This window comes from Rhinichthys klamathensis, unplaced genomic scaffold (assembly GCF_029890125.1).
Source record: "Rhinichthys klamathensis goyatoka isolate OS25496 unplaced genomic scaffold, OSU_Roscu_1.1 h1tg000121l_1, whole genome shotgun sequence".
In the NCBI taxonomy this organism is placed as follows: domain Eukaryota; kingdom Metazoa; phylum Chordata; class Actinopteri; order Cypriniformes; family Leuciscidae; genus Rhinichthys; species Rhinichthys klamathensis.
In genome coordinates, this window is record NW_026606658.1 from 4855001 (window position 1) to 4869985 (window position 14985).

Here is a 14985-nt window from a genome sequence, read left to right on the forward strand (position 1 = left end):
AAACAACAAACAATGCATATAAAACCATATATGTATATCTCATTCCATCGTGATTTTAATGAACACCATCACTGTGATTCTGATAAGACCAGTGCTAATAATCATCTCTGCACAACAACCTTTTTTGATGGATCATTATCTCTTCACAAACCAATGCCGTCTAACAAATGTATTACATTTTTTAATGTCATGCATAAAATATTCCTACATATTACATATGTTGCATTTAGTGAAAGTTTCCCCATTTAAAGCTTGGCATACACAAAGTGGAGCACCTTGGATGAATCTGAACCAGCCAATCAGAAACACTCGCTGCTTGTCAATCATTTTGTATTTTCCGGTGGTTTGTAGTTAAAATGTGCAAATGTTCGTAAGTTATCAAAATGTTTGACATCAGTTGCAGCACTTTTAATCATTCATGTGATTCAGACTCTTGATCTTGTTGGCTCAAATCACTGACAAAAGTGCTGCGATTGACATTATCTGTATGTAATAGACAAGATTAGGTACACATTACAAAGTACAAGAGCAATTCAGCCAGAACACACAGTCAGCTAATGGCTCTGTGCATTTCAACATTAGTTTCATCAGCCAAAGTCGTGCACGTGAATGTCAGAATCACTAGATCAGCAGAAACGTTTTGGTCGCATATCCTTTATATGCAGTGTAATGGGGAAAAAAAGGATGCCGTGAGTCACACTTGTGCAGAAAGTGCACATCCTGGTTATGATAAAGCACATTTGGCTTGATAAGTGGAGTTGAAGGAGATGCTGGAAAGGTTTGCTGTGTTTGTTTTTTCTCATCCGTTGGATGCAGTAGGTGATCAGTGCTGAGTCATTCCTCCATTGAAGAGCCCCTGCCAGCTCTCTCACACCATTTCCCCTCCCCTCTGTGTGTAGCTGGAAAAAAACACATCTGTTCAGCAGGTGAGCTTTTAGATGCAGACAAAACGACGCCTAGAGCGGCTGATTTTCTTTTAGATTTTTTTTCAGCAATAAAACATCATGTTCAGTGGTTTAGTTCCATATCTAATAGCCTGTATGTTGGCAGGTTTCTCACTAGTATGAAATTAAATACGATTAAACATTAGAGCACATAATTTGGCTCGTTTGGGCCAGGCATCCTCATCTGCATTTACAGAAACATTGTGACCAAATCAGTCATTAAATACCATTCAATTATTCCCAGTCTCGTTTTTTTACTGCTTTTGCCGAATGTCAGTGTCATTTATGTTAATCGTAAAAGGAATTGATACGTTTGCCGCAGGGTATGTGGCAGTGTGTGCAAGAGACACACACTCTTTCACACAATCCATCAAGATTCATGATGTAGTACAGCCTCCACACACACACACACACACACACACACACACACACACACACACACACACACACACACACACACACACACACACACACACACACACACACACACACACGACTCTCCCCCAGGACACATGACATTCAGATACCCTTTACTTCTCCAGGTCAGACAGAACATCATGTACTTCCATGTGTTATGTTCCATGTTTCCTTTTATCTGGTGTATATTTAGATAGTTTGTACTGTCCTTCTGTACAACCTGGAAATGTTAATTCTAAAATTATTATTTCATTGTATTATTTTTGTAGTGAATATTCATGCAATCCTTATCCCGCAATCATGAATGAATGGAAATGTAATGGTCTAATGGAATCCTAGTGTTGTTGTTTTTTTTTATATATATATATTTTGTTCATTTTTATAGTGTATTTTTAATCTTGCATAATGTGCATTATTAAAGTGTGGTCACTAGCTAAATTTCAGTGAAATTTTGCAAGCAAAAACGGGTCCATTGTCATGTCACTTTCAAACCAAGCAGCTTTCTGCATGTCAGCGCGGTGAATTCACGTGAACAACTTGAAAATGAGTGTAATGTGCGCTAGGAACTTTTTTTGCCCTCATGTTAAACTCCTGATTGCACGCATTCATATAGGAATGACTGGATTTCCGTGCAACACTAAATGTGATCGCGCATTTAAATGTGTCCTTACAAGTGATAATGAAAATCTACTTGCAAACCTGATAGATTCATTGCTGTTCAACTATAACAAATTTATATATTCATTGTTACGAGATATGACACATGGTTTGTCATTTAAAATAGCATATGAATGTGTAGCAGTATGCTTTATTAAAGACAGTCTCTGTGTCCTCTGAGGTCACGCATGTGCTGTTGCTAGATTTAGGAAACCAACATAAGGCACCAGAGTCTCTAGAAGGAAGTGATGGTAGCACCTGTCCTAATGGAGCGTGACCAGAGCACAGACGTTGAGCTGGAGTTTTAGCTGCATAGCTGGAAAAGGTGACCTGTGTCCTTAAACATGAACTGGTGAATCCACGTAAAAGTCTCAAAACGGTCTAAGCTTGGTTTATTTCTAAACTGCATTGTTTGAAATTGAAATGTAACGTCTTACTCATGTTTTCTTGTCTAATTATACGCAAAGTCGTTCATTAAGTCTGACGACATCTTGTCGTATTCTGTTCTGTTTATCTTCAGTCAATTCAGCATGAAGACACAGCTAGCAACACCAGCCAAGAGTCTGTATAGCTACAGAGTGTCTGTTTGTTTAAGCCCATTGTGTGTGTTCTTGGTGTTTGATCCTCATTAGTCGGTAGAGGAAATATCTGCCAAGGCTTTAGTAACTAATTGACTCTTTGTAATGGCTGTGATTAAGTCCAGTTTCATGGGTTCTTTTACTTTTCTTTTTCAGGTATCCGATACAGCATGGATGTGTCCGTGGATGAGGTTAAAGCTTTGGCCTCTTTGATGACATACAAGTGTGCTGTTGTTGGTAAGCTTGGCAGGGTTTGCTTTCCCTCAACATCTTTGGGTGAATTTTCCACTTGGTATATTGCTGAATTGTGCTATTTGTACACTCAAATAGATTGTTATATTTGTTCAGAAAATCTAAAGACTCATAGGTTACACATATAATTTATCTTCTTCTAGATGTGCCATTTGGCGGAGCAAAAGCTGGAGTGAAAATCAACCCCAGGAATTACTCTGTAAGTACCAACACACATGTATAGACTCTGAGCACTAAAAATAACTCTTTATCGTGTCTGTGGGCTGTGTTTGCCTTTTTCATGTGCTTGATTAAGTGGAAACACATTTCATACCATCAGTCCTCCTTTTTCTTTTAAATGGGCCTTGTTCCCTGATTGGATGAAGTCTTGAATAATGGAGTCCACAATATAAAGATGTTTAAACGTACATATCTAGATCTTCTCTTTGTTGCTCTGTTTATTTTCTATCTTAACCTTACTGCTAAAGTGAGTGAAAGTGTTTCCTTTTACCCTGTTACTACTTATTTCCATAGGTGAACTTGCTATGATACTGCTTATTTTTTTCATTTTTTCATTTTGTTCATTCGTTTGATCAATCAGTTGACCGATTTTAACACCTTTCGCTTGAAATGTGTCGTTTCAGTTTTTGCTTTTATGGCTGTTATAAGAGAGGGTAAAAAAATAGCATTACATGATTGATGGAGAGAAGCACTTTTTGATTTACATTTAGATTTTTTGTTTTGTGCTGTTCAGGATAATGAGTTGGAGAAAATCACAAGAAGATTCACTATTGAGCTGGCCAAAAAGGGATTCATTGGTGAGTTTGATTCATTAGGCAGCACAACTGTTTTTAACATTGATAGTAATAAGAAATGTTTCTTGAGCACCAAATCAGCATATTAGAATGATTTCCAAAGGATCATGTGACTGAAGACTGGAGTAAGTGTAATTATTTTAATTGTATTACAATATTGCATATTGTAAAATCTTACTTTTTACTGTAAATTGATGCACATCCAGCGTTGGTGCACACAAACTTCTTTTAAAAACATTTTTTTATTAAATACAGACCCCAAACTTTTGAATGGTAGTTTAAATATTATTATTGTTATAAATATAACAGTACAACACTTAAAATATAGTTCTGTTTATGGTCTTAGCAGATGCATTCTCACTAAACTGAATTATAACACAGTGTATGTGTTTGTGACAATCATACCTTTTGTGATATCACTGCTTTGCAATAAATCTGGAGATATCAGGAAGATTTTAACCCGGAAGAGCTTCAGTACCATGGTGCTGTCAAAAATAAGCCCCGCTGTGTGCTTCCCTGCCCCCTCTGGAGCTGTTTTTGGAAATGTATTCCGGGTGTTAGGTTGTTCGCGTAGCTATTTTTCTGGATGCCTTCCTGTTTTCCCTGGCCAAAGCAACTGGCGCTGTTGTGGGGGGAAGGGCGGTACGCTCTCACAACATCAGACCGGGAACTGAAACTCCAGCTCTCCAATAAAACAACACAAGCTGCCTACTCAGATCATTTGTTGCATTGCATCCTAAAAGATTTTTCCCTGAGATGTGCAAACAATCAAGTTTCATATTTAAGTACATTTAGCATGGTTCATGATAGCTGGCGCAAAAGCTGACAATCTCTTCCTTCCTTATTCTTTCCATTCAGGACCTGGCATTGACGTACCCGCCCCTGACATGAGCACCGGTGAGAGGGAGATGTCCTGGATCGCTGACACCTATGCTAACACTATTGCCCACACTGTAAGCAACTGTCCATATCTTCTAACACCTTATTAAATTATTAATCATGCCATATACACATAAAACTCTGAGGTTTTTACCTTGCTATCACCTGTAGATTAATGCCTAGCCTCTTTAAACAAAAGTGAATGGTTAAAAAGCATATCCCATAATGGGTATTTGAGCAATAAATACAAAAACGATACTCCGCAGACTGGCGCAGAGATCTTCTATATAAGAAGTGAATCTTTCATCTTTTCGTAGCTTTATCAGGAACCTTACACCCTTTGTTTGTCTGTTTTTGATAGTGTTATGCTATCTATATGACAGCCTGTGCAATGTTTATCTTTGTGCCCTAATAAATGGATAAGTCGCAGCTTTATTTGGACGGACAATAGCAACCAGTTTGCTTTCTTGTTATATATGTGCATATTTTGAGTGTTTTTCCTTCTTGTGATATGATTCTGGATGACAGCTTGTTCAGTTGGAGTATGAAGATGCCTGAAGCAGAAAGAGGCTGTAGATTACCATGAAATGGCCACATCGTACAGATTTTCTTTCAGTCTGTTTGTCTCTGTATTTGCTATGGTGCTTGTGGTCAGGGTTATTTCTCCTAGAGGGCTCTTATAGTTACGTCATCCCCTAATGCAGTGCTAGCACTATCACTATGGCAACAAAAGAATGGTCACGTCTTGTTCTTTTTTTAAATACTTTTAAATGGGAGGGTAATGACTATGTTAAACAATATCCAGCTTTACAAATCCTGAAAAGACATGGAAAGGGTGTTTGGATGCAATTTTTTTGCCAAGTCAGGCTGAAGAAGGCAAGAGTCCAGTCACATCCAAGCACAATGGCACCCTAGAAACAACTTGACTTAAGAATACAGCATTTTATGTAACATTACATTTTCTGTAGCCTTAATATTTGATGTGCTACAAGCACAGACAAATATTTGAGACCCTGTCTATATCTTAATAAAATCCGTTTTAATAAAATTGTTATAATAAAATTGACCAATAGTTATTTCCACATTATGGCTCATAAGAAACAAGTGGCATAATTTTTTTTATTAAAAATATATATACAATAAAATAAATAAAATAAAAGACTAAAGATTAAAATCAGTTGTTTTAAATGCTACACGTATACGTCTATTTAGGTATTAATGTATAGTATGAAAAATGAATATTCATTTTGAGATTTTCTAAAGATTACTTTGTACAGTGTTCTTAAATGGCATGTTTAAAGATTCACTTTTAAGTGAGCATTAGATGACAAAAATACATCAATCTCTTTTATTTTAGTATAATTTATATACCATTATAGTATTTATTTCAAATGAGCTTTTATTTTATATTTTCAGTTTTCATTTTAATTTAAGTTTGTCGTTTTTACTAGTTTTTTTTATTTCTATTTAGCTTTAATTTTGATTTATTTCTGTTTGTTGCCAAGGCAACATTTCTAAATTTTGGTTTTATTCATGATTGGCCATGCATGAAAGTCCTGAAAACAAGTCCTGAAAAGTGAACCCAAAGCATTTCAATCGCCCCCTGGCGGCTGGCTGCAGTATAGGTCATAAACCCCGCCCTCTCCATGTAATCCAATGGGACTGAGCCAAACTAATAAATCCAATTACACTTCAAATATATTTTCTTCCCCAAAGATTGATTCTGTCATTTGATTTTAGGTAGTTCTTATCACGCAGATGTATGTGCAGGCGTTTGTTTTTCCATTAAGCTTGGTTTTAGTTAGTTATTTGATGCTATAAAAAGGGGTGTAACATCATGATTGACAGCTGTGCATGCGATTTGAGTCTGCGCAGACTCTGGCTCCAAATGTCGTAATCGGCAACGACCAATACTGGGATATTTTTGGCTTCATTTTTCTACAGTGGAAGGAAGCAGAGATGTGCTGTCCGTCTATTTTTACAGTCTATGGACTGAATACGTTGTATGCATGCGCATGACGTCACCGTTTGCACAAATTCACGTTTTTGTAGTTTACACAGAGATGATAACTGTATTGTCAACTTGCACTTTGAAACACTTTTTAAAAAATTTAAATAATTTAATTTTCAGGACCCCAAAACACTGTTGTCGCTTAAATGAACGGCCAAAACAAAACGTTTTCTGTTTTTAGTTTAAAACAGTGTCCTGAAATGTCCTAACAACACTGGTCTAAAATGTAAAAATGGGGGAAATGAGCATGAACAATGAAATATCCCATATGAACCATTACTACTGACTAATTAAAAATGGTCTCGCTAAAATGATTGCTGCTTTGTCCAAAGCTGATGTGTTTCAAACACAAGGGAAACTCTGTCTGCAAGGGAACAGTAAATGATTGATGGTATCAGTGGACAGGAGTATTGTTGAGTTTATAAAGGGCAATAATTGATCTTCACTAAGGCCACATCCACACGAAGCCAGAGCTTTCTCTACCCGATCTTTTTTTTCCTCATTCCTCATAATACTGCAGTCTCAGCTCAGCAGATTTGTGCACCGTGGCAGTCGAGAGAAACGTTGAATAAGCTTTGACTCAGACATGCGAATCATCTTGATGGAATGTTCAGCAGTAATGAGATGCTTTGATATCTCCTTTGTCTCTATGATGTTTGATGGTGCATATGATAGCAAATATTTTTTTTAATGTGTGTACACTTGTTTGGAGGGTATTTAGGTTGTTGTCCGTCCCCAGCAGTAACCTCTGCCCTGGTCCACTCGCCGTTGTGCGTCATCTGTGAGTAGAACACAGGTCTTCTATATCGTTGCCGTTTCCTCGTTCAATGACAAATAGGGCTACAATAGCTGCCCTTGGGGAAGCTTGCAAGCTGCGTTTGGTGTGCGACCCCTCTCACGGACCCTTACAACAGTATGTGACCCCTTCACATCGATGCAAGAACTCTAGTTGTCGGTGTATCACGTCGTCCTCGTCCTACCCACTGAACAGCCCTGTCTGGTGCTTGTGTTTTTAGATAAGGAACAGACAACCACTGTTGGTTGAAGTGTTGAGTTGAGAACCAAGAACTTTTTTTTTTCTTTTCTTTTTTTTGTTTATTCCCAACTGGTTTCATAAAAAAAAAAAAAAAAATACTGGTAATGAATGTTTTACATTACATTCAGTTCCATTAATGGTTCCGCATTGATGTATACGTTATAAACTGTTATGAATGTGTACTGGTACATGGTACTGAATGTGTGTGTTTTTTTTTTTTTTTTTTAATGTTACCAGAAAATAGTATTGTTTAGTGGACTTGAATGACCAAATATTTTGAAAGAGTTTTATTTTTAATTTTAGCTAGTTTTAGTAATTTTGTTGTGTTTTTGACATTTTCATTTTTTTGTTACTTTAAAACAATTTTTTTTTACTTTTTCAGTTTTAGTTCGATTATTACAGTACATAAAGTGAGAAATGTTGCCTTGGTGACTAACTGAAATAAATTATATATATAAAAATGTGTCTTGAAATGTGTGTAGCTGTGGTAGAAAGCATAATACACTAATAATTTTGCCTAATTCTGTTTCTGTAGGATATCAATGCCCACGCCTGTGTGACGGGTAAACCTATTAGCCAGGGTGGCATCCATGGCAGAATCTCAGCCACTGGTCGTGGAGTCTTCCATGGCATTGAGAACTTCATCAATGAAGCCTCTTACATGAGCAAACTGGGCCTGACCCCTGGATTTGCTGACAAAACCTTCATCATTCAGGTACGTGCATAGAGGACCATTTGAAGAAGTTAAACTGGCAGTTTCAACTTAACTTTAACTAGTTTTCCTACTATATTTTAATAGTTAGTCTATAGTTTTTCTATACAATAATACTTCAATGGTGGAGTGATACAAGTAAAAGCTCTATCAAATACATTTTTATACAGTGAAAGCTTATTGTGACCAGGAACTGTCAGGCTCCGGAAAAGAAAAGGTTGATGTCACATAAAATGTTTGTTACATAAAGCTATCCTATGACTTCAGAAGCCTTTTAAAAATGTGCACAAGTCATATGGACTACTTTTTGTTATTTCTGGAACATGACTGCCACTGGTCCAAATATGTTTTCATTTTATGGAAAAAGCGTTGTTAACATTTATACGAGCCTTCTACATTTGTGTAGCACGTAAGAAAGCTATTCCAGTTTTGGAACAACACAAGGGTGAGAAAATGGTTACAGAATTTTCATTTTGGGCTGAAATAACCGCCTTATATGCTGACTAAATATCAGGTTTGGTGTCACAAAAAGGGAAGAGTCAGTCATATGTCAGCATATAGTACATCTCAGTTCCTTTTGAAGTCATGTGCCGTAAGAATCTCACAGAAAATCACTGCTCTCCTTTACAGCTGTGAAATCTGTCGACTTTACTATGAACCTGCAGGTTTATTCTATAGGATTAAGATTTAGTCTTACAAATAAAGCCGAAAGTGGTTTTGTCGCAGTCTTTGGTTCTGATGAATTGTTTAATCTTAACCACAATGTGATGGAAACTCCTAAAATCAATCCGTGGAGCCCAGACTGCAGGGGGAGGGGATTCTCATCAGCTGTTGCTCTGGGATTAGTCTCACGAAATTACATTTTTTCTTTTTAAAGATTTACTGGCATGTGTAGGAAAGACGAGAAGATGCTGTCACGTGTTATGGATTTAGAGCAGTGCAGAGAAGAGATAGCCTAGTCATTAGTATGAAACAAAGCCTCGGGAGTGGAGTTGATTACATAATGCTGTTGCACTGAGTTGAAATGACTGCTTCCTGTTTGTCCTTTTGTAGTGTGAGCAGCCATATGCATTTCCCCTTTCAACATGCACATGACAACTTGCCAGAAATACCCTTTAATGTGGTGAAAATCTTGCTAAGACAAACATTTGGAACAAGTGGTTCTGCAAAATATTCAAAAGCTCACAGATATTCAAGTATTTCTGCTGTAATTATGACAAAGCTGCATGTTTATTCGTTTTTACTATAATATAATATTAAATAATAAATCTTAGTTTTACACGTTTTTCAGCATTTTAATTTAGATTTGAGTTTATTTTAAAATATTAATAATAATTTATTAATTTAAATACTTTTTTTTTAGTCATCTTTTAGGCCTTCTGGTTGAGAACCACCAATAGAGTGGTGCAGGGATGACGGCAAAACCCAGAAGACTAATTCGCCACCGGTTCCCTTGAGATGTTCCTACGGTGTTTTATAAATTTGAGTAAAATAAGGTCTTCTGTAAACATAAATGTTTTGTTCTACACTGTAAATTACACACACCTTATCTAGTTACTTATTAGAAACATACGTGTGTTTTTTAAGATTATTAAAAACAGCTTCACAGTTTGTGTTTTCAGTATGGGTGTGTTTAGTTTACGTCGTATAGCAAAACGTTCAAGTATTAAGTTCACCACAGACCTTATTTTACTCATCAATTGAAAAACCCCATTATAAAACCCCATAGGAAAATCATGAGTGAACCAGTGGCGAATTAGTCTTCCGGGTTTTGACGTCATCCCTGCACCACTCTATTTACAGCCAATGCTAGAGCTAGTCTGTGCTAAATCAAACCACATGGGGGCGCCACTTCCACACACAGAAAAACTTAGGATTGTGTTTTCATCACAAGTTCACCTAGTTTCTTATCCTGTCATGCAGGGTTTCGGTAATGTGGGTCTGCATTCCATGCGTTACCTTCACCGTTATGGTGCCAAATGTGTGGGAATTGCTGAGATCGACGGCAGCATCTGGAACCCCAACGGCATGGACCCCAAAGAGCTGGAGGAATACAAACTGGTCAGTTAAGGGTCCTTTTACAATCGCTTTTCTGAAACTCTAGTGAGAATTTGCCCTTCCTTCTGTACTTGAACTGGTTTTTGAATGTGTATGTGCTTTTTCTTTAGCAACATGGTACCATTGTGGGCTTCCCCAACTCTCAGCCGTATGAGGGAAACATTCTGGAAGCTCAGTGTGATATCCTCATCCCAGCAGCTGGAGAGAAACAGCTGACCAGGAAGAACGCTCACAATATCAAAGCTAAGGTCTGACATCAACAGCATCATCCAGTTGAACTTATGTTTAAATGCCCTTCACCCATGCTGAACATATAATTGTCATATTTTCATGAATTCAGATTATTGCTGAGGGTGCTAATGGTCCTACTACACCAGATGCTGACAAGATTTTCGTAGAGAGGAACATCATGGTCATTCCAGTAAGAGAACATTGGTATATCCTCTAAAATTTTGACGTGCTTCAGGAAAATGGAAATAGGAATAAATTATTTCTTGATGTGCAGGACATGTACCTGAACGCTGGAGGTGTCACGGTCTCCTACTTTGAGTGGCTGAAAAACCTGAACCATGTCAGCTATGGTCGCCTGACCTTCAAGTACGAGAGGGACTCCAACTACCACCTGCTGAGTATGTGTTTAAACTTCCTCCAACAGCACTACAGCGTCCTATCGGCTTCCGTCACTCAAAGAGTAGCAGCGTGAATCAATAGAGGTGGCGCTGAACTTGCATCATGAATGCATCCGAGACAGTATTCAAAGCTATTTCTGCCAACATGTATCTTGATCTCTTCAGAATGTTCACCGCAACACTATTGGTCATGTTCTTGTTTTTCCCTCGTGATTCCCTTTCATTGTATCACTCCCTCCCTTTAGGCACTTTTTCTTGGCATGCAGACAGACCTGCTATTGTGTTCTATATGTACTGGTCTATGTGTCCAGTGGTGGACGAAGTACACAAATTGAGTAAAAGTAGAGATGCACTCATAAAATTAATAAAAGTATTAAGTACTTATTTTCAGCAAAAGTACAGACGCTCTTGATTTTTTTTTAATGTACTTAAGTATTAAAAGTAAAAAGTACTGATTGATATTTAATCATTTAATATTATATATTTTATATAATCCTACTGCTTAAAATACCCGGGTCTGACATCATGAATTATATTGAATTATCAAGTAGCCAGCACTAGTCAGTAAGAAAGATTTGTGGATGTTGATAAATGACATGTATTGATCTGCAAATAAGATTAAGTAACATTTTATTGTATTACCAAATATCCATTTAGGTTACTGATACTTCATGTGTGCGAACAAGAGGGGATTTTTTTTTTATATATATACATATATAACATATAGTATTTAAATATAGTTGACAAACAATATAAAAACAGGCATCACATAGGGCAATTTTTTATATAATTTGAAACCGCTACAGCCGTGGGGGAGATGCATGGGGATTAACTTGTGTTCTTTTGTTTCGTTTCGTTTTTTTTTTACATAACCCCGTTGAGACTGTGATACGACGTCCACATTCAAGCATTACAGTGAGCTTATACAGCTCGTCCTTTTACAGCAGATTTAGTTCACAAACAACTGACAGTCCTGACATGCATATGATTTTCATTCACAATAATCAATCCTAAAGTTCAGCATTACCTTATCATTAACTTACTTTTCGCACCATCAGTCACGCATACACTCAAGTTCCGAGGATCTCTAGTTCTTGGCTCTGAGTCAGATTTGTGAATTGTTTGCTTTTGAAGAAATGTGTCAGTGTGACTGAAGTTGGCTAACATTATGGTGTGATGGTACTGATTTCATAAATAAATTATAATTAAATAAAGATATAAGTAAATTATCATAAATAAATGTGGCTTGATTTGTGGTCCTTTTTAGGAAAAATCAGTGTAGCACAAAAGTCAACTTTAAAATAATCCATTTTTAAATGTAAATTTTTTCAAATGTATGCTTAGTAATTGATATTTGATCAAAAGCACAATTTAAGGGTGCAAATTGTCACTATCACTCTGCTGAAGGGAATTGATCAACCTTTGATTTTTTTTTTTGTTCTTTCTTCCAGTGTCTGTGCAAGAGAGTCTTGAAAGGAAGTTTGGAAAGCAGGGCGGCCCCATCCCAATTGTCCCTACTGCTGATTTCCAGGCCCGCGTAGCTGTGAGTGTCCATAAAGATTTACATTCTTTGCCTTGTGTGCATGTTTTTTTTATACATCATCTCTTATTTATTTTATTTTATTCTTCTATTCAATTTAGTTATTGATTATTTATTTATTTATTTATCTTTTATTAATTAGCATAACCATTTCGAATCCATTTAGTGAATTGTAGTGGTAGCAGCAAAAACAAAACAAAAGATTAAAAAGTGTGTATGTATATGTATACACACACACACACACACACAATCACTACGGTAGCTGATTTAAATTATACCAGATATTGACTTCACTGTCTGAAAAAACAAACAAAAACAAATTGAATTGATTTATGTACAATATTGACTTGTGAACAAAGCCTTAGAGTTCTGTTTAGGACCCGCGATTCTTAACCCTCATGTCAAGTTTGTGCAGTGATGTGATGTGTTTGTGTTTGACACAGGGAGCCTCTGAGAAGGACATTGTGCACTCTGGTCTTGCCTACACCATGGAGAGGTCGGCCAGGGTAAGTTATTTTTATGTCGTGAAGATCATTATACATGCTGAAGCTGACGCCCATTGAGCGACTCGGTTATACTGCCTGTAAAACAACAACAGGTAGAGCAGGAACCACCCTTTACTCCCCCTCAGCTGATTTATAACAGCGTTGTGTTGCCATGAAACGGTCAAAAGATCATTGTAATGTTCAGCCCTCGCTTCAGGCCCATTTTAGTATTGTGCGATATGATCCCCATGCAAAGAAAGTCACCTCGCCCATTGCACAGATGTTGTTAATGTTTATTGATGCTCTTTCTGCTTTGTAAATGTGCATTCATGTAGTCAAACCTGTATTCATGAAGTAATATTTTCCTTTGCAGCAAATTATGCGCACGGCAAATAAGTACAACCTGGGCTTGGATTTGAGGACGGCAGCTTACGTCAATGCCATCGAGAAGGTCTTCAAGGTGTACAATGAGGCTGGCCTGACCTTTACATAAATGACACACAATTCCCTTTGCAAAAAGAAGACAAACATCCATAAACCTCTCGATTTCCCCCTCCACAACCCTTTTAACATATGAGAATTTACTTCAGCCTAACCCCCATCTCCTCTATTATAACACCATCACACTGTCATATCTCAAAATCTCCGTCTTCATGAGTTTGAGAGCTATAAAGTGGTTTATTCTGTTCTGAGGCTGCAAGTTTCACTGCTTTGCTGTATATGATGTGGTCTCAAAACAAACTGGCACCAATAATCAGGTTTCTCAAGTGTTTCTTGTTGTAACTTGTTTATTTTGTCCCTGTTTTTTTGTATTGATCTGTGGTAAACTAACGTGATCCTCTTCAAATGCAGCTGATTTTAAATGTCTGTTGATTTGTCATATTGGCCCTGGCTTCCTCTCTAAAATATCAATTCAACATGGTGTGTTTTTGTTCTCTGTCATGTTGTACGTGGTTATTGCTCCAGTAGAAGAAGAGTGTTAAAGATGCCTTACACCTGTGAGCGAGAGTTTTATACTCAGAGAAATTATTTTCTTTGTCACTATAATTCATGCAATGAATTTACATGTAATATCACACAAAGGGATACCCAGCCGTTTTGGCCTAGAGATGTAATGGAGTTCTACGCTAGCTAACAATGTTTTTTGTATCCGAGGCAGTTCATTCCCCATAACTTTTAGAGATCAGATAGTTGTTAGCATGCGGCTAATGTTAAACCTAGAGGGCCTGGGGCACTTGCGCTTAAAGGAGAGCAGGAAGTTGCTCACCAAGCTTATCTGCACCCATATCTGGAACTATGTTTTGGAAATTTATATTGCTTTTTTTTTGTTGAGAATAAAACAAACTATCATATATTTTCTGTTGTAATTTGTATCCATTTCTCAGTGTCACCATAATACTGACATTCCTTCATTTCTACATGAATGAATTCTTACCATGTAGTTAATAAGTCACATTCCCATTATAAATCATAATTATGAGATATTAATTAAAATATTTCATAACAATTTCAATAGATATTGTTAAGTTTCTATTAAAGGAAATGGACAAACCTTTGTGGATATACGTTCAGCAGTGTTATGGCAATATTTCACTTGAGAAAAACAGGTGCATTTTAACCCTTAAACGCATACCTCGGGTCTTTGGTGACCCGGGACGTCATTTACATACCCTCCTCCTCATTCATTAAACAAATAATATATATATATATTATATTATATAATAAAGTTATAAGAGTTTATATTGTATTGCCGAGGTGTGTAACAGTGTAAGTATATTTTTTCTTCACAACAATAATTCAATCTTTTATGACTGAATAAGTGCAATTCACCTTTATTCCACAAGGTGGCAATGTGATATGATGAAGTGACGTTTCACTCAGTCACTGAAGGCCGGAAACAAAAGAATAGGAAGTATCAGATTCATCAGCAAAACTTTGAAATGGTTCAGCGATTTACTGCAGAGCAAATACTGAACGCAGTCAAATATTAGTG

General features: G+C 36.9%; 1 protein-coding gene across 1 annotated transcript in view; it reads left to right on the forward strand.

Annotated features, from left to right (window-relative positions):
- The window catches only part of glud1b (glutamate dehydrogenase 1b), a 17238-nt gene extending 2892 nt beyond the window's left edge, over positions 1–14346 (forward strand). The window contains exons 2-13 of the mRNA XM_056255624.1: positions 2753–2833; positions 2992–3047; positions 3582–3645; positions 4501–4595; positions 8104–8283; positions 10204–10341; positions 10449–10586; positions 10679–10759; positions 10844–10967; positions 12419–12510; positions 12951–13013; positions 13366–14346. Of these exons, the coding sequence (XP_056111599.1) occupies positions 2753–2833; positions 2992–3047; positions 3582–3645; positions 4501–4595; positions 8104–8283; positions 10204–10341; positions 10449–10586; positions 10679–10759; positions 10844–10967; positions 12419–12510; positions 12951–13013; positions 13366–13485 (1232 nt within the window). The 3' untranslated portion in view covers positions 13486–14346. The remainder of the gene's footprint in view (positions 1–2752; positions 2834–2991; positions 3048–3581; positions 3646–4500; positions 4596–8103; positions 8284–10203; positions 10342–10448; positions 10587–10678; positions 10760–10843; positions 10968–12418; positions 12511–12950; positions 13014–13365) is intronic.
- The last annotated feature ends 639 nt before the right edge of the window (positions 14347–14985 follow it).